Source organism: Corylus avellana, chromosome ca10, assembly GCF_901000735.1.
Source record: "Corylus avellana chromosome ca10, CavTom2PMs-1.0".
Lineage (NCBI taxonomy): Eukaryota > Viridiplantae > Streptophyta > Magnoliopsida > Fagales > Betulaceae > Corylus > Corylus avellana.
Genome location: NC_081550.1, coordinates 20,685,232 through 20,704,344, shown reverse-complemented (window position 1 = coordinate 20,704,344; position 19,113 = coordinate 20,685,232). Strand labels below are relative to the sequence as shown.

Here is a 19,113-nt window from a genome sequence, read left to right as displayed (position 1 = left end):
ATTGTTAATTTTTTATCAAATGATGATTTTAAAAAGCACATCAACTTTGAAGATAAAACAATGGTGTATAGCATTATTCTTATTATTTGTGTGATTGAACAATGCTCACCAAATTTGGTGACCACCGTTCACACTCACCAAATTTTTCAGTAGACCGGTGAGCTGGATATAAAGCTAAAAGAGTGGAGAGTCATTTTAATATTTTGGCTCACCAAAATAACTTTTTCAGCAAACTGGCGAGTCGGATGCGAGTGCTCAAGTTGAGTAAATTGTTGATTTTTTTTAGCAGAACTCATCTTCTTGAGCCATATTTTTGTACAAAGTAGTGCTAGAAGGAGAACTAGAGTCTTCCTTGTATCCTTCTAAATGTAATGTAACTTTTAAAATCACCGATAAATCAAAATTTAATAATGATTATCTCAACGCACACCCAATACCTTTGTTCTCGTAGAGTATTCTTATTCCCCGTTCTATAATTACTCCTCTTTACAAGATCTGATTCATGATATGACAGTGAAAATCAGTCATTGGATCAATGAGGGCTTATAACAAGAAAAAATCAATGGTCAATTTTTATTGTTTCATCATCATAGTTATATGGCAGTAGTATGAGAGTCTACTAAATAACACTTCTCTAGAAGGACCCTATATTTAAAGGTGTTGTGGCCTTATCCCTCTAATGACTAAACAAGTATTCTCTATATACATTTTATGGCCACGATAAAAAGTTTGTGCATCTAATGATCTATATAAAATCAACGTTTTTTTTTTCTTTTTTTGACATGTCTGCACAAGAAGAGGAAGAAAGATTCGAACTAGAGACCTCCGCTTTATGAGACGTAGTCCCCAGCTGATTGAGCTACTCCTTGGGAAAATATAAAATCAATGTTGACACGTTGTTAATGTCTTCCCTCTATTCAATTTTGCTATAAATACGTATACATGTCTGCATAACATTCCAAGCAAGACAAGAGAAGTAAGAGACAAAGTAGAGAGGTTGTGGTATTTTCTATAGAGATTTCTTCTCATGGAGCTCGAAGTCTTATCATTCCCAATCCTTTTCTCCTTCTTGCTGTTTATGTTCATGGTTGTGAATATATTAGGGAAGAGCTTCAAAACCCACAATTCTTCAAGTCTTCCCCCAGGGCCATGGAAGCTACCCATCTTTGGAAACATGCACAACTTTTCATCAGGCTCTCCACCACATCGTGCGTTGAGAGACTTGGCCACGAAACACGGGCCATTGATGCTGCTTCGGCTCGGAGAAGTTTCGACGGTTGTGGTTTCATCGGCGGAGTACGCGAAAGAGGTGTTGAAAACCCATGATGCAATCTTTGCGTCGAGACCTCGTGTTCTGATATCGGAGATCTTGTCGTATGATTGTTCAAGCATTGGCTTTTCACCCTTAGGGGATTACTGGAGACAGCTACGAAAAATTTGTGTTCTAGAGCTTTTAAGTCAAAAACGTGTTGAATCTTACCGTTCACTCAGAGAAGAAGAGCTATCAAATTTCATCGAGTGGATAAGGATTGCTGCAAAAGCTGGATCCCCTGTCAATCTTTCCAGCAAAGTGTTTTCAATAGTATATGGTATTACTTCAAGGGCAGCCTTCGGTAAGAAATGCCAAGACCAAGAAAAATTCATACAAATTGTGAAGGATGTTATCGATTTCGCATCAGCTTTCAATATTGCAGATTTCTTTCCTTCTATTAAGCTGCTTCATGTGATCAGTGGGGTGAGGCCTAAACTTGAGAAAATGCACAAGGATGCTGACAGGATTATGGAAAGAATCATCACTGAACATATGGCAAAGGCAACAACAGCAAAAGCAGGGGAGGCTGCAGCAGAAGAAGATTTGATAGATGTTCTCCTCAAATTTCATGACGAGCATGGTGACACTGAGTTTTCTTTAACTAAGAACAACATCAAGGCTGTAATCCTGGTAATTATATTCACCTTCTGCTCATAGATATCTAATCATGCTTGAGATTCCGACATTATAAATTTTTAAACTTTGCGGGTATGATTGCAAAAATGTTTTCGCATATAAATGTTTTTCTTTTCCTTTTGGTTATCACTGCTTAATTAACTCAACTTTTTTTCCATTTCAGGACATTTTCTCTGCTGGGAGTGAGACATCAGCCATAACCATAATTTGGGCAATGGCAGAAATGATGAAAAATCCAGAAGTGATGAAGAAGGCACAAGGTGAGGTGAGGGAAGTGTTTGATAGAAAAGGGAGGGTTGATGAAACAGCCATTAATGAGATGAAATATTTGAAGGCACTTGTTAAGGAGACCCTGCGGGCAAGGCCACCGTCTCCTCTGTTACTTCCAAGAGAATCTACAGAGAGGTGTGAAATTAATGGGTATGAAATTCCTGCAAAAACTAAAGTTCTTGTTAATGTGTGGGCAATTGCAAGAGATCCCAAATATTGGACTGAACCTGAGAGCTTTAAACCTGAGAGATTCCTTGATAGCTCTATTGACTTTAAGGGGAATAATTTTGAATATCTCCCATTTGGAGCTGGAAGGAGGGTATGCCCAGGCTATACATTTGCCCTAGTCATTGTTGAGTACACAATTGCTCTGCTTTTGTACCATTTTGATTGGACACTTCCCAATGGAATGAAGCATGAAGATCTGGACATGACTGAAATTGCTTCAGCTACAGCTGGAAGAAAGGAAGATCTGGTCTTGATTCCAACTGTTCATGATAATCCCTTGCCGGTTGAATAAGCTTGTAATTTCTTCTTCAGATAGATATATAGTATATATGATGATTATCTAGTTGGAATAAGATCTCCACTTTGTATTTGTATTGAGTTAAGAACTATCTAATGCTACTTTACATCTTCCCCATTACTCTAATCCTTTCCATCTAGAGAAATGTTAAATTTTTTTGGTTATAGGCCATGTCACATCAACTTTGGGGCTAGAAAAAAGATATTTGTCCCGTGTATTGCATTTCTCTTCCATCTAACATACTAACTGCAACAACTTCAGCAGCATGATGAACTGATAATCCATACAACAACTCTGTTTGTTAACATGTTTTGTGGGATGTTTTGTGTTGTTTCTTAATATTTTTTATTTTATTTTAGGTAATCAGATTTGAGAGCAAGTATTCTAACAATGCAGCACATCCAAATCGCTTGGGGGCATTAATTAGCTTCTATGGTATTTGGGTTGTGTTCAGAATTCTGTGTTGGTGAATTTCCGTAGAGCAAAAAACATGTCACAAGTTGTGGTTTAAGTCCTGTTCCATATGTTGAAGATCTTGTACACGCTTTCATAAAGCGTATGGACCATGAATTGCTCTCACATGTAAATACATTCAAACGATGATGATGGCTTTTCTGAACCCAAGTTCAACTGGACTGCCAATGATGCCTTTTTGCTTAGAGAAAGAGTTATAACATGACATTTCTATAGACCGACAGAAACGTCAAATGAAAATTCCGTGCCGTGCCGTCCATCGAGTCTTTGACCGAACATTACAAAATTTCTAAGACTATTTGATTAAATAAAAATGCTAATGGTACAAAGAAAAGTTTGCGTACGGACGTGACAAGTGATGCGGTGCTGCCACGAATCAGATCTTGTAAAAAGGAGTAATGCTAGAACAAGGAATAAGAATACTCTAGGAGAACAAAGGTATTGGGTGTCCATTGAGATAATCATTATTAAATTTTGATTTATCGGTGATTTTAAAAGTCACATTACATTTGGGAAAACACAAGGAAGACTCTAGTTCTCTTTCTAGCACTACTTACGGAAATATGGCTCAAGAAGACGAGTTCTGCTAAAAAAAATCAACAATTTACTCAACTTGAGTACTCGCATCCGACTCGCCAGTTTGTTGAATAATTTGGTGAGTATGAACGGTGGTCACCAAATTTGGTGAGCATTGTTCAATCACACAAATAATACGAGTAATGTTATACACCATTGTTTTATCTTCAAAGTTGATATGCCTTTTAAAGTCATCATTCGATAAAAAATTAACACTAATTTATTTTAAATTTAAGAAAAAATATAAAAGGACCCCCCAAACTACCAGTCATTTGTAATTTAGCCCCTTAATGTTCAAAAGGTAATAAAGTAGCCTCCCAAACTACCAACCAGTTGCAATTTGGCGACTCCGTTAGTCAGCACCGTCAAAATGGATGGAAAAGTAAAAACGACATCGTTTTGTTGAGGCAAAGTTACTAAAATGCCCTTTTAGGAAAAAAAAATCAAATTAAAAAAAAGGCCACTAAATATTGTCGTTTTGCTTTCAAAAAAAAAAAAAACCTTGCACAACAACTATTTCAGACTTCCGTCCAGCATTAAAGCACTCGTCTTCTTCATTAGGAACGCTCTAGTTCGTCACTTCCCAAAACGATAGTCTAGTTCCGCCCAACCTTTAGACCCATAATTGAAATCTAAAACCCAGTACAAGTAGTGTGTCCATGCCTGGAGAATTTCTTAAATTAACTCTTTAACAAATTGAAACTACAGAAGTGGACCCAAAAAAAAAAAACCAAAAAAACAAAATTGATATCGTAAGTTTGAAATTTGAAGTGCATCTATGTTAAACTCTTTTGTCAGTTTTTGGCATCTAGAAGTCACCCATCATCCTTGTTTGTGTACCCTTGTTTTGATCATGTGCGTGATTGATCATGGATGTTGCCTATGGATCTAAACGGTGTGCTCGAAAATTTTTTGCCCCATTTTGGAGCATGCACAATCTTCTGTTTCAGATAATGGAGTTGTTTGTGTGTAGCATGCACAAAACATTTTCTGAAACAGAGGACCATTTCTCAATTTTAAGCAACAACTAAGGCTGGTATTGCGAGTTGCAGATGAGAAATAGTCCTCTGTTCGCACACTATAGAACATGGGAGAACAAAGGGTTCTCTACAGTGTAGACAATTCTTATTATAGTTCAAATCTTTGCTAACTAGCTTGAGGAATATAATTATTGGATCAAATAGCATTATTTACTGTGTGCGATTTGCCTCAAAATTTTCAATAAGAGATTAATGAATTTTTGTAAAGACATAAAAAGGACTCCAACCCAAATATATTTAGCGAATGCTGGACATGAAAACTTCCTCAAATTTGAAAGAGGAAGGATAAAGCAGTAGACAACTTTGAAAGAGTTGTATGGATATTATGATTATACCACAACTTTGAAAGAGTTGTGTGGATATGAAAATTTCCACAACTTTGTGTTTATTTTCTATACTCCGTCATGTCTTTATTTTTCTATTTGATTATCTTTTATCTCATCCTTTAGAAAGTTCAACAGCTTACTAGTCATGAACATGACATTCAACATCAACACAAAAAAATTGTCTGTCCCACTCCACACGCCTGGGACAGACCAATCTTTTCATATTGAAGTTTCAACCTTCGCTCCCAGTCTACACGCTTGTTCCCTCAATCTTTCATATTGAAGTTTTGCGAGTCATAAACATTGTTTTCATAAGCATTGTTTGATCTCCAATGAGTTCTCGAAAAAAGAAAAGAAATTTGATAATTTTAGTGTATTTAAGAAGTGATTTCTCAACAATTAAATGCATTATTTAACTAATTTATTGTTTGTATTGTAAGATTGACTAGGAACTTTTCTGCATTTCTTTGATGCCCAAATTGACATGGGTGTTGAACATACACGCCCAAATGAAAGTGGTATCTCATTCTAATAAGTTATGATGGACATAGGGCCGAAAGTATTTCTTTCAAGTCTCATACAATTTTTATGTAAATTTACAAAATTTTGAACATACACGCCCAAAAATTGCGAACAGAGCACCATTTCAAAAAAAAATTTGTTCATGCTACACATAGGCAACTCCATTATCTTAAATAGAAGATTGTGCATGCTACAAAATGGGGCAAAAAAATTTCGAGCACACCGTTTAGATCCATAGGCAACATCCATGCCACCATCAATCATGCATATGATCAGAACAAGGGTACACAAACGAGGATGATGGGCGACTTCTAGATGCCAAAAACTAGCAAAAGAGTTTAACATAGATGCACTTCAAACTTACGATACCAATTTTTTTTTTTTTTTTTTTTTTTTTGGGGGGTGGGGGGTCCACTTATGTAGTTTCAATTTGTTAAAGAGTTAATTTAAGAAATTCTCCATGCATCGACACAGTACCTGTACTAGGTTTTAGGTTTCAATTATGGGTCTAAAGGTTGGGCGGAATTGGATTGTCGTTTTGGGAAGTGACGAATTGGAGCGTTCCTGATGAGGAAGACAAGTGCTTCAATGCTGGATGGAAGTCTGATATAGTTGTCGTGCAAGGGTTTTTTTTTAAAGTAAAACGACAATATTTAGTGGGATTTTTTAAATTTGATTTTTTTTTCCTAAAAGGGCATTTTAGTAACTTTACCTTAACAAAACGACATCATTTTTACTTTTTCATCCATTTTGACGGTGTTGACTAACGAAGTGGCCAAATTGCAACTGGTTGGTAGTTTGAAGGGCTACTTTATTACATTTTGAACATTGGGGGGGCTAAATTACAAATGACTGATAGTTTGAAGAGTCATTTTATATTTTTTCCTTAAATTTAATAATAATTTTAAAAGTTATACCCAACTTTGAAGATAAAACGACGGTGTATACTCATAATTAAAAAACTACAAACCATTATCTCTCCTCTCAATTTTTTTTTTCTTCTTCCTATTTCGTCATCTCCACGCAGTCGGACGTCATAGAGGATGGGTGAAGAATTGCAGATGCATCAAGACTTCAAAATTCTTCCTGTTTGACTAACCAAGGTCTCCATCCCATTCCATATGCAACAACCCCTCACAAGACTTCCAAACGCTCTGATCGAGTCTTTGAGACTCCCTGATCTTATTTTCCTAGAATTTTTGAAAAAAATAGAAAAAGAATAAATGTTTCTTTAAAAATAATATTTAAATAGAATAATAAAAATGGTAGTTAAAATGCTAAGTAAATAATAAATATAACGTTTTTCGCTTAAATAAAAAGTAAATTTGATGAGTCGGACGTAAATGCCGCCTTGGGAGTCAATTTGAATTTTTACGAAAAAAATAAACCACTTCTTCCACAATTTCAGAAATTTATGTAGCAAAGTGATAAATCGGCGCTTCCTATGGAGACCCAAATCTCTTTTATACTTATTCAACACGATTTTTTCAAAAAAAATAAAAATAAATAAAAAATTGGATTTTTTGAGCCTGAGAGGTTGAAATTTGATGAGAGGATGGAAGTCTTGTGCCGTACGTTAGGGTGATGACAGAAGAAATTGTCACGAAAACCTTGCATTCGTCAATTGTCATGGCCATGAAACTTCAAAGTCGCCTTTGTGCCGTTAAAAACGGCCAACAAAAGCAGGTTTGAATTTGAATATGGACAACAACAGAGACCCTGAAAACGGAAAGTGAAGAACTATTTTATTTATTTAATATAAATAAATAAATTATTTATTTGGGCATTTCAAATAATTAGGAAATATCTAAAAAGTTTGATGTGCATTTAATTGAAAAACTTCCTTCTTTCAAGTTAATACAAAATTTGAAGTGCAGGAAGAATTAATATCTCCAACAATTTGCAGTCCAAATTATTAAGTAGTACATATATGGTAATTTATATGAAACGCATCTATTCAAAAAAATATAAGTTCTCTCACAATTTTGACAACAAATTGCCAGCAATTTGAGCAATCCCCTTGTTACCACCCACCCAAATACTTAGTAGGGTTTTGTCCAATTAGTGTTACTTTTAAGTTTCAAAGCTAGAAAAATCATGGGACTAGTCCTTCAAAGTAAGAATTAAAAGAGCATTGTTATTTTGGTCTACTACAGTAGTCAATAATGAGGTTCCAAATCGGTTCAACCATAAGAGAATTGGATCTTCAATATCCTTCCGTGTAGCTTCAATTCCGAAGGGTCAAGTCCTTCGGTTACTCGTTCGTGTAGTTTATGCAGCCAACAAAGAATAGAATGAGACCAAGCGTCAGCTAGAGACTAGAAGCACATTCTTTGGAGTTGGACAATAATCTCAATTCATCCAAATGTAACAAACGGTCATATGCATCATGTCACTTTGAACAAATGCGTTAGTCTTTATTAAGGTAATAGAGAATTGAATACAGACAGCAGCATAGGCATCAGCTAATTTACAATTAAGTTGCCTTTCTTCCCCACCTACCTATGGAAAGAAAAAGCTTTAATAATATTATAAACAACTGGAACCTATGCAAGGATACTAAACACATGTAAATCTCTATTGTTACACAACAAACTTTGACAAGAAAAGGAAAAACTAGTGGTGAGTACTACAGAACTAAGTTTGGTAAAGTTACTCGGTATCACTATCAGAATCCATAAAGCTGAACTCTCTATATCCATTGAGCTTGATTAGCAATGTCCCCTGGTTCTCTTCGCTCCATTCTATACCTTCCTTCTGCATAAGTTTAATAACCTGCATGCAGCCAGAGGGGGGCCACAACCGAATTATAGTCCAAAAACTCTGGAAAAAGATATCGTATATAATACAAGCCAAATAAGTTTGTTTCCCACTAAAGATGAAGCAAGGTCTAATGGGCTAGAGAAATTATAAGAATTCAGTCACCTCCGGAAGGCCTACAGAGTAAACTTAGGGCTTCTGTAATCCAGATAAGCAGAAACTTATTTTTCAGCTTCTCAGATCCATGGTACTTAAAAAAAAAAAAAAATAATGAGGAGGATGGAGAAAGATTTATTTTGTTATTCCCTTGCCACAGATCAGGACAAAGATGGCAAGGGTAACTGCAATGAATTCCTATCCATCCACTATAGTTGGGGGCAAAACTCAATTATTTATTAATCAGTCTACTCTATAAATTAATGGAAAAAAAGGAGTTTAGTTCACTTACAAATAGCCACATGGCATTGTTAAGCTCTATCAAGGTGCATATGTATAACTCAAAGTTTGCATGAGTGCTTATGCTTGCTGGATTTGGCTGCTATCTATAACATGCCTAGCCAGTACAACATTTTTTCTATGACTAGCCAGTACAGCATGTTCGCACCAAAAGTTATGCTAACAATAGAATGGTGCCTCTCCAACATTTTTTTTTATAAGTAATTAGCCCTAAGGGGAAAGAGAAGAGATTCGAACTAGTAACTTTAGCTTGAGGCGTGGTCTCTAATTGATTGAAGTACTCCTCGGGATTCAGTGCCACTCTCCAACATATTCAAAGATTGTAAGACTACAATAATTCTCATTGCATATAGTTCTCAAAATATCCAACTTGGTCGTTTTGCTACGCACCACAGCCCAAGTTAACAACGAGACCAGAATGCAACAAACAGAAAAAGATCTAACCCCTTAAAATTTTGCTGTCACTAGTTTCCAGAGTAGAGGACACAACATAACAGATGGAAGTCAGATGATTAGGAAACCCATACCGATTGTTTCACCTTTGCCTTCCCTACGCCATGTGACCCACATCCTGTGATAACCCTGAGAGTTTGAATTGCTGGAGCAGACCAATAAAAGTAATCAAATAATTAGAACACTATAAAGTGTGCAATTTTTAATTTTTACAAAATAAAGAAGAGAAAAAAATACAGATGGGAGCCCAGCGTCACTTACAGGGCACATATGTTCCAAGCAGGATGAGAGCTTTTACATACTGCATTGCTTGCTTAACATGTTGGCCGTGTAAATCAATTGTTATCACATTTTCTATGTCCTCGTTTCTGCAGATCAGAAGAAATAGCTTAGTGAAATAAAGAACACTAAAAGCTGAGGTAAAATGAACACAGAATTTTTGTGCTGATCTTTTAACCAATGACCAACCTAGCTTTAAATATATCATGCCTCGCCTTTTCATCTGCCTTTCGAGCCAATTTTGTTTGTACCTTGCCCTATACAAATGGAATATAATCTGATTAACATTTTATCCTGGAACATCCTCAAGAGAAACGCAGCATTAAATTATGGCCATGACAAACCAAAACAATAGGACAGCTTAAGACCATTGGGCTTGTGAATCACCCCACAAATAAAATTACAAAAGTACATAAGAATCAAAACTAACATACTGTAGATCAACTGGCATCAAGAGAGCATCAAAAGGAACCTAAATCTAAAAAGTAAAGAATTCAAAGCAGCCATTAAATATGTTGGCAGAAGTTAGTGTTAAATGGGCAATAACGTTCTTTACAAACAAAAAAAATAAAATAAAAATATATAAATTCCAGAAACACTCAAGCAACCTGTGAAGGAAAACATTAAACAAGGAAAGCCACATGAAAAAGTAAATGAATTTACTGAGGAAAGAACTCCACACTCTTGCCAAAGCCTTATGTAATGCTTTCTTCTATGCAATCGGGTATGTAGCTACAATATTACGTTAACCACTCCTCCATATGGTGGCTTACAGATTTTGTGGCATGCAGAGTGGAAGTACATCAAAGAAAACTAAGCAGATGCAAGATGTAAAACAGATCTACACTCACAAACATAGATACATTAAATTTCAATGTTCTTTGCTGAAGCAGAACAAACCTGCTCAGAAAGGTAGGCTGCATACTCTCGTTCTCCCTTTGAAAATGTCACTGCAGCCTGCAGAAGAATGACGTCATCAGATTCTTTTCTTTATATGTATACAAGTAAAAAAATTAAAATAAGTTAGAATTGGTATCAAAAGTATTCTAAACCACACAAAGAGCTAAAACTATCTTACTTTCTGATAGTAAGACCTCATTGAATCCCAGTGTTGCTTTGAAGATTTTCTGAATGCATGATATTCCTCTCCTTTAGCTACAATGCCAGGAAAAAAAAAAAAACCAATAGTCAAGAGATCGATATGTTTACAATAATTATACATTTATTACAAAAAAAAAAAAAAATCTATTATTAAGAAGGATGTATTCTTTTTTCTTTTTTTTTTTTTTGAACAACTCACTTAAAAGTAAATGTTAAAACTGTGACCAAAAAGAAGTGATTTAACCTCCCAAACAACTATCCAGTATTTTCCATTCTAGTCATAACAAAAGAAGCACTTTTGAATAGGATTGGCTTAAATACTAATAAATTCCACTTTGTGTACACTCTTGTCGGATAAATTGTGAAATGGCTAAAAAACCGCATCTCAGTAATTAAGTTTCTAAAGATTATTAACATGGACACACAATAGCAAGTGCAATAAAGCATTATGAAATTAAGGGGGAATACCACAAGTATCCTGCTGGAGTTCTGTAACACTAGAAGGACAAACATCAAAGCCAGGTCCCAATAGCTGCAGTTTCTTTACTACATTCCTCCAATTCATTGTCTTTGGAACGTATTCAGGACTCTTGGAGACATTAAACAATGATTCCAACACCTTTTGAGGGAGATTTGACTCGTTTCTTCTTGCGCTAGTTGGAAAATCAGCTTCAGGACTAGTAAGAACCTTAGCATAACTCCTAAAATGAACAAGACAACTCAACTAAGCACGTAGAATCAGGTTGCAAATATTAATATCCTCAATGGAGAGGAAATTGGTATTAAAAATTATCTGCTTAGCTTAAATATAAACTTCTCTTCGGCCTTTATAAAACACAATTTCCACTGTTCAAGGGATCAAAAACAACTTGCTATTTTTTTCTCACAAATTGTATGATTATGGCCAGTTGCAATAAGACACTTTGATCAGATATTACAGCTTCCAAAGCACTAAAACATCACCTAAGACCAAAAAGCAAGTCACACCAAATGCAGTGTATGATCATCACATATATTTCATGGTGCTACAATTGACATCGGATTAGGTCGTTACTCATTTTGCCTGTTAATCCGCATTTTAATTAATTTGAAATAGTAACATTGACATTTTCAGCTTCGTGCCCTTCAACCTATGCATACATGGCATGATAATATAAATTAGTACAATTTAATTCTTCATTGAAATAAATTAATCAAGCCATATTGTATGGGCTAAAACCCTGCTCAAATTTCTCTCATATTTCACTTTAAGCTCAATACCCAAGTCTATAATAAAATTGAATAATATATTCTGATTCCATATAAAAATAAATAAGTAAAGAAACAAAATTATATATCACAATGAATTACCTGAAACCATGCCCCACAGACCATATACTATCCTGGACGTCACTTTCAGATGAACGGGAAGTGCAATCAGAAGCCACATCTGTAAACTGTTCAAAAATTTACATGATTACTACATAAGGCACATAGCCAAATGGCGAATTCAAAATGAGAATATTTTCAACATCATTGGGAGCCAATATTACTATAAACTACATGCTTCAATATCAGAAGTTAATCCTTCAGGAAACCATATGACTTTGATAGCAAGAAGAAATTTTTTTTTGATATATATATATATATATAATTTTGAGATATTTATTCATTGAGCAAAACTCTAGAAAGTCAACAACCATGTTGAGTGTAATATATATATTACACTCAACATGGTTGTTGACTTTCTAGATTTTTGCTCAATGAATAAATATCTCAAAATTCAACAAATGAAAATACCCCAAAAATTAACCCACCATTGGATAGAGAATCTAGGGCCAGATTCAATTGTGGAAGCATCAAAACCTACCCGATTAGACCCTAGCATGTCTTTTTGACAAGTGAACGAGATCATGCCATGTTTGATTCCATCAAAACCTGGAACTAATCTCCTATTTATATAACAAGAGAAAGAAGGGAAAAGGAAGAGGGGGATATCGTAATAACTACAGAATAGATGTAAGAAGCTGCAGCTCTTCTAGGAGAGAAAAGTCTAATAACCTTGTGAATATGCATGTAAACTCAAAATCATTCCATTCACCACAGCCTCCATAAACAAAATCAAGCAATAAAATAATATTACTTACACTGTCTTTGCGTTCAATAAGAAATCTTATATCTTCGTTATGGTTAACACTATTGTCAAGGTAGCTACCATTCCTGTACTGCTCAAAGGTAGGAGCAGATAATTCAAGCAATGCATCCAAGGCCTGAAAAGCAAATAAATTCCCTTTACTCCTTTATTTAATATCAAATGTAAGATATGTTGGGAAATATTTTCAATATTATTCTACATAGTAAAGACTGCACATTGATGCTTTTTGGAGTTTAAAGTTGAATGGTAGACCAAAAAATCAACCTTTTCTGTTTCAATTCTTTGACCTTCAGTGAGGGGTTTTGGAATTATTTGGCTCTCTCTCTCTCTCTCTCTCCCCCCCTGGGGCTCGAACAGGCATGTTCCTCTACTTCTCTTAATGTGTGGGTTCTGTTTGGGAGAGCCTGTTTGTTTGATGAAGGCCACATGGGGAGGATTTTTTTTTTTTTTTTTTTTTTTTTTGTAGAATCAAAACCATTGGCTAGAGTATTAAATAGTGAAGGTTTCATTCGTAAGTTCAGAAATTCTTATAGCGCCTTCTTGGGTCAGCGTTGCAGTAATTCCCACGGGAGTTACATGGCCATTAAAGAGAAAGGAATCGTTGCCTCTTTGACGACTGTGAGTCCTATGTGCTCGGTTTAGATCGTGTTAACTTTTTAGATTTCAAATATCTTTAGGGTAGTTGTCTTTCTTGTATACTTTTTATGTACGAGGGCTTCGCCTTCTTTATTTAATAAATTATTATTCATCAAAAAAAAAAAAAAATACAACATCAATTTGGAAAGAACTTAAACAAAATCCAAGTCACAAAACTCAAATTACCTTTTCAACATTATATTCACATTGACCTGCAAAAAGAAATTTCGGGATCATGAGATGAAAAAATGATAAATAAACTCTTCAGTACAGTCTGCCAATCAGTTACAACTTACACCATTCAACCATTGATTAGAAAGCCTCTTTTGCACAAGACGAAGATAGACATATGGTGGCATGATTGATATATAGACAATAAGACTATAACTGGGGGAGGTAACAATTGAAGCCTAAGTTATAAATAAATAGTAACTGCATGCACATAGATGCACACACATACATGCATGTTTGTATAGTCGAAGGCTGAAGTCTTTGTATGCTGTTGAAACAGAAAATAGTTTACATAGAGAAAGTAAAACTCTAAGTACTCCCTTTCCATAGTAGCGGGCTCAAAATGCAATTTCAGAAAAAATAATAAAAGTTCCCCCTTGGTTCTCTTCCATCAGATCATTTCTATCCCTACCCTTCACATTCAAAACTGAACTTCACCACCAAACACCTTTGATCCAAAACAAAGTGGTCTTTCAATTCACATATGTAGTTACACAAATGGAATAAGTTTACCTCGAAGCACAATCTTCCCTAGTCCTCCAACTCCCTAAGATGATTCAAAAATTCTACTTGGAACACTTACAGGCATTCCCTCAGCCATGTACATAGACATCAAAGAAATTCCACAAAACCAAACAATAATAAAGTAACAGAACAACGAAACCCACTCGGCTAAGCTAAACAAGCATTTCAAAACTTATCAAAGCCAGAGCCCATAGGTATAAAACTCAGTCAACTTGACCTTAGTGAACCTCTTAACAATACACTTTCTTACTCCAAGCTATCACTCCAACCTTCAAATTCATTATGCTGAGCCCCCACTTATCAATAATCAACATTCTATACGTTTTCACATTAGGTGAATGGACTGTGATGGCGTTGCATAATTCCTATGTGGTTGTGTACTGTGTGAAACTAGGCTACATAAGTTATTTCAGGAGCTCCAAAACGGCCTAGTCCATTAGGGTATCGCGAATATTCCTTTGGTCATGACAAAATTTCTGCTACATAAACTTTAAACAGAACAGAATTCCATACAACACAAACTCACTATAACTCACAAAACAAAATCATTCAGAAACAAACTGTAGTAGGTACTTACAGAGCACGTCTCTAACAACAGCCAGGCTGAGCTCGCACTCATCACCAAGCATCGAACACAGAAACTGCTCAGCGTCTACTTCCTGAACGACCTCATTGCTAAACCCTCTGGATTTGGCCCAACCACTCCTCGGGCACGGGCACGGGCTTGCCTTCACGTAATCCTTCCCCAACACCGTCGAAACCGTCCCAGTCACCGCAATAATTCTCTTCTGCTTACTCCCCCTCAAACCCTTCCCGTTCATCACGTTCTCCACAAACCCCGCCTCCACAAACCCCTCCGACGAGCCCGAACCCGACCCCGAACTCGAACTCGAACCGTAACTCGAGCTCGTCGAGGGGTCTTCGGCACCATAGGCGGCTCTTTCAGGATCGCTGTTCGCTTCTCGGTAGGCCGAAACGGCGTCGTCCAGGGAAGCCAAAGAGAAGGTCTCGGATAACTCGTTGACCTTGCTCTTTTCGTCTTTTTCGTTCGCTTCGACGGCTTTGGCGACGGGATCGGAAGCTCGGGGCCTTCTTCTCCTCTTCTTCTGCCTCGCGTTCTTCATCTTTGTATCGAATCAAAGATCAACGGCGAAAATTTAACGATCGGCAGCAATTGAAACAGTGAGGTTAGGTTTTCTCGGAGACTGGAAAACTGGATAGCCGACGAGGATGAAAGTGAAATAGAAAGTCGGGAGTTTGGGTGGTTTTACAATTTCTGTAAATAACAGACGGGCGGTGGGGGTGGGGTCGTTGAGACTGCGGAGAGGGATTCTTCATTGTTTGACAAAGAGTAAAAATGTAAACGATGCACCTTATAAAGAAAGAGAGAGAAATCCCCAAGTGTTCTGTTGGTTATTGACTTATTGTTGGATATTATTTTTTTTAAAAATAAATTATGGATATTAATTTTTTTAATAAAAAATATATAAAAAAAATACTATGGGTCAATATTTGGTCAATATCATATTACAAATCAATAACTAGATTTATAAACTTATGTAGACTTCACATAAGTCAATGGTAGACCCTACAAATTTAATGATTAATATATTGAATTGAACAAAAATTTCCTTCAAACCAGTATGAAGGAAATATCTTAAAACTCATGTAAAATAGTGTCAAGTGTTTATAAATATTTAAAAGACACATTAAATTTAATCTAAATTAATAAACTGATATTAATGAGGTTAAGAATTTAATATGCATTTTAAATATTTATAGACACTTGACACTATTTTACATAGTTTGAGGATATTTCCTTCATACCAATTTATAAGAACTTTCTGTCCTAATTGAATTTGTATGAGAATATGAGTCAAATATAAAGAACTTATTGACTTATAACATTGATAAAAAAAAAAAAAAAAAAAAAAAAACTATAACTCTTCTTCTCTTAAAAAAATAATACTCACGTAGAACTAGAAAAACACAAAAGATAATATATAACATTTCTCTAAAAAAAAAAAGGGGATTTCTTTTCGTAAATATATGAGAAAGTGTTTTAACCGACGCGCTTTCAAGGAATCGGTGGGCCACGCTCAATCATTTGTTTTGTTTGTGTTGGGAATAGTGCTTAATACTTATCTTCTTGGCCAGGTACTTATCTTCTTTTTTTTTTTTTTTTTTAAAGGTAAACTTTGAGGCTTTCATAAATTATAGTATGACTTTTAAAAAAGATTTTTTAAAAAAAAAAAATTGTACGAAAAAGTGAAAAAAAATAATGATTTTTTTTTTCATTTAAATAGTAATTAAAAAATAATTTATGTGACATAAAAAGTAAAAATATGTGAGAGTTGAATAACTTTTTTTTTTGCCTTAGCCAAACAAGGCCTAAGTCTCGCACCCTTTACAGTTTTCATGTTTTATGCTTTTATAGTTTTATTCGATGCATGTGCATATATTGACCTTTAATCAAAAGGCGTCGGCTAAAGCCTATAGTTCCTGTCTATTGCGCGTCTCGTCCTTGCATTATATATTCCATGAAGATATAGAACATGACAATTCCTCAGTTTTAAAAAATAAATAAATAACAAATAAGGAAGGATGATGCAATAAATTTTTAATGTAATCTACTCTTTTACCCTCTATTTATATATATATCCTAATAATTTTAGGATTAGGAATTGTAGAATTGTGTATCATGTAAGGATTATGTGTCCTAATCTTTCTCTATTGCCAATTCTAGTCTCTATTTCTTTATTGTGAGTTCGTTAGTGATATAATATAAATAGTCATTTTTATAATATAAAACTGATGATATTAATTTTTATAGGGGTAACTTCACTTTAGACCCTTGAATTATCACACGATTTGACAAGCCTCCAAACTTTAAAATCTCTCAATTTAAATCTTTGAACTTTTAATTGTAGTCAATTTGAACCCATCTATTAGATTTAGCGGTTAACTTCTAAGGGCAATACCTAAAAAGACCAAAATATCCCTAATTTTCTTTAAGAAAAAAAGATAAATTTGAAATTTTATAAAAAGTCAGGGGTATAAACGTCATTGTCTCACTTTTAACATTTAAAATCTGACCAATGTGTTCAAATTGACAGCAACTGAAAGTTTAGGGATTTAAATTAAGAGGTTTTGAAGTTTGGAGGACTTGTCAAATCGCGTGGTAATTAAAGAGTCTAAAGTGAAGTTATGCCTAATCATATATACATATAAAAGCCAAATCACTCTTAAAAATGCCTCAATATTGCGACATGTAGCATGAACCCTTTTTATTTTAATGTTGAACCAGTTTTTTAAAGCATAATTTGTGAACTAGTTTTTTAATAGTGAACCGGTTAAAAACAATCATTAAATTAGCGTAGTTAATAGCATTTAATTATATTTCAAGAGTTTTCCATATATAAATTATTTTATAAATTAAGTATTATCAATGCCCAAATCAAATAAGGAAACAAATAATACAAATCAAATCATATATCATATATAATAGCCGAAACCTTCTTTGAAGTGCCTTCAAATCACGACATGTGATGTGAACTCATTTTTTTAAAGACTAAACTGATTTTTTAACTCATTATTTTAAAAGGTGAACAGTTAAAAATTAAAATATGTCCATATTTTTGTTCTATCTCTCTCAACGTCTCTCTTTTTTCTCTTTTTTTTTTTTTTTTTTCAAGTCTTTCACTCTCATTCCACATCTCTCTCTCTCTCTCTCTCTCTCTCTCCCCCTCTCCACTTTCCAACGTTAACATCTCTCATCTTTTTTCTCTCCACCTCTTTTTCTTTCTCCACTCTCCAACATTAACAAAAACATAATTTATTGGCCTAAAAATTCAACTTGGAGGTAATTATTCTTCTTAACCTTTTATTTTATTTTTATTTTAACATATTCTAATTTATATAAATTAAACTTGTTGGGAATAAATTCACATTACAAGCCCACCAAATTCTGGGCCCAATGGCCAATGATAGGCCCATGAAGATATTAATTAAATAGCAAGGACTATTTAATTAATTGATAGTCTTATATTCCAATTAGGATAATATTGGAATAAAGACGTCCTACTTATCTCTAGAAGATGACGACTTAAGATTGTCTCTACATGATATCTGTTGAATGTTTATCTTTACATGATAGTTGTTGAGTTCTATCTCAACTCTGGACTCTCAAACCAATTCAAATAAGAAGATCCAGTCCAAGTCTACTTCATCTCTCCGAGCCTATAAATAGGCCCCGACACAAGGTACTAAAGGATCGGAAATATATTGAAATATTCTCACATATTATTGAGTTAGAAACTTTCTGACTTTGGCATCGGAGTGTCCCCGGTTCCCCGGGGACCCCCTTGACAATATTGTCCTTTTTTGTAGTGATTTGAAGTGCACGACGAGGTATTGAAGACCCCAAAGAAAGAGCATCAACCGTGTTGAAAACTGTTCTAATAGTTTGGCGCCGTCTGTGGGAACGACTAGTTCGTTTCTCATAAAAAATAAAAAAAAAAAAAAAAATTCATCACGGTGTGCATTGCCATAGCAGATCTGCCTCTTACATCGCAGATTCACCGTTCATTGAAACCCAAACGATCAGCCCGCGGCAGCCATCACTGATCCGCACGATCTGCCGGAGCAAGCCAAGCGACCGGCGTGACCCACCTTGCCGGAGACCCAACGCCGGCGCGACTCATTGCTGTCAAAGTCCCAAACCCGCGACATCGACAAATCTCCACACTCTCACTGCTGCTGCCAGAGATCCGATCACACGGCCTAGACCCGTGACCTCCGATCTCCAGACGCGCCAGAGACCCAACATTGACGCAACTCACACTGCCGGAGACCCA

General features: G+C 35.3%; 2 protein-coding genes across 2 annotated transcripts; one reads left to right on the top strand and one right to left on the bottom strand.

Annotated features, from left to right (window-relative positions):
- Positions 1-979: 979 nt before the first annotated feature.
- On the top strand, positions 980-2,852 carry LOC132164283 (cytochrome P450 71D11-like). The gene is made up of 2 exons (XM_059574769.1): positions 980-1,942; positions 2,112-2,852. Exons 1-2 carry the CDS (start codon positions 1,028-1,030, stop codon positions 2,736-2,738), a joined length of 1,542 nt encoding a protein of 513 aa, XP_059430752.1. The 5' UTR covers positions 980-1,027; the 3' UTR covers positions 2,739-2,852.
- Positions 2,853-8,078: 5,226 nt separating this feature from the next.
- On the bottom strand, positions 8,079-15,605 carry LOC132163398 (SMR domain-containing protein At5g58720). Its single transcript, XM_059573682.1, has 11 exons — positions 14,835-15,605; positions 13,688-13,713; positions 12,858-12,980; positions 12,082-12,167; positions 11,200-11,432; positions 10,709-10,785; positions 10,531-10,587; positions 9,820-9,887; positions 9,613-9,719; positions 9,426-9,496; positions 8,079-8,457 (listed from the first exon to the last, which is right to left on the bottom strand). Exons 1-11 carry the CDS (start codon positions 15,379-15,381, stop codon positions 8,335-8,337), a joined length of 1,518 nt encoding a protein of 505 aa, XP_059429665.1. The 5' UTR covers positions 15,382-15,605; the 3' UTR covers positions 8,079-8,334.
- Between the last annotated feature and the right edge of the window lie 3,508 nt (positions 15,606-19,113).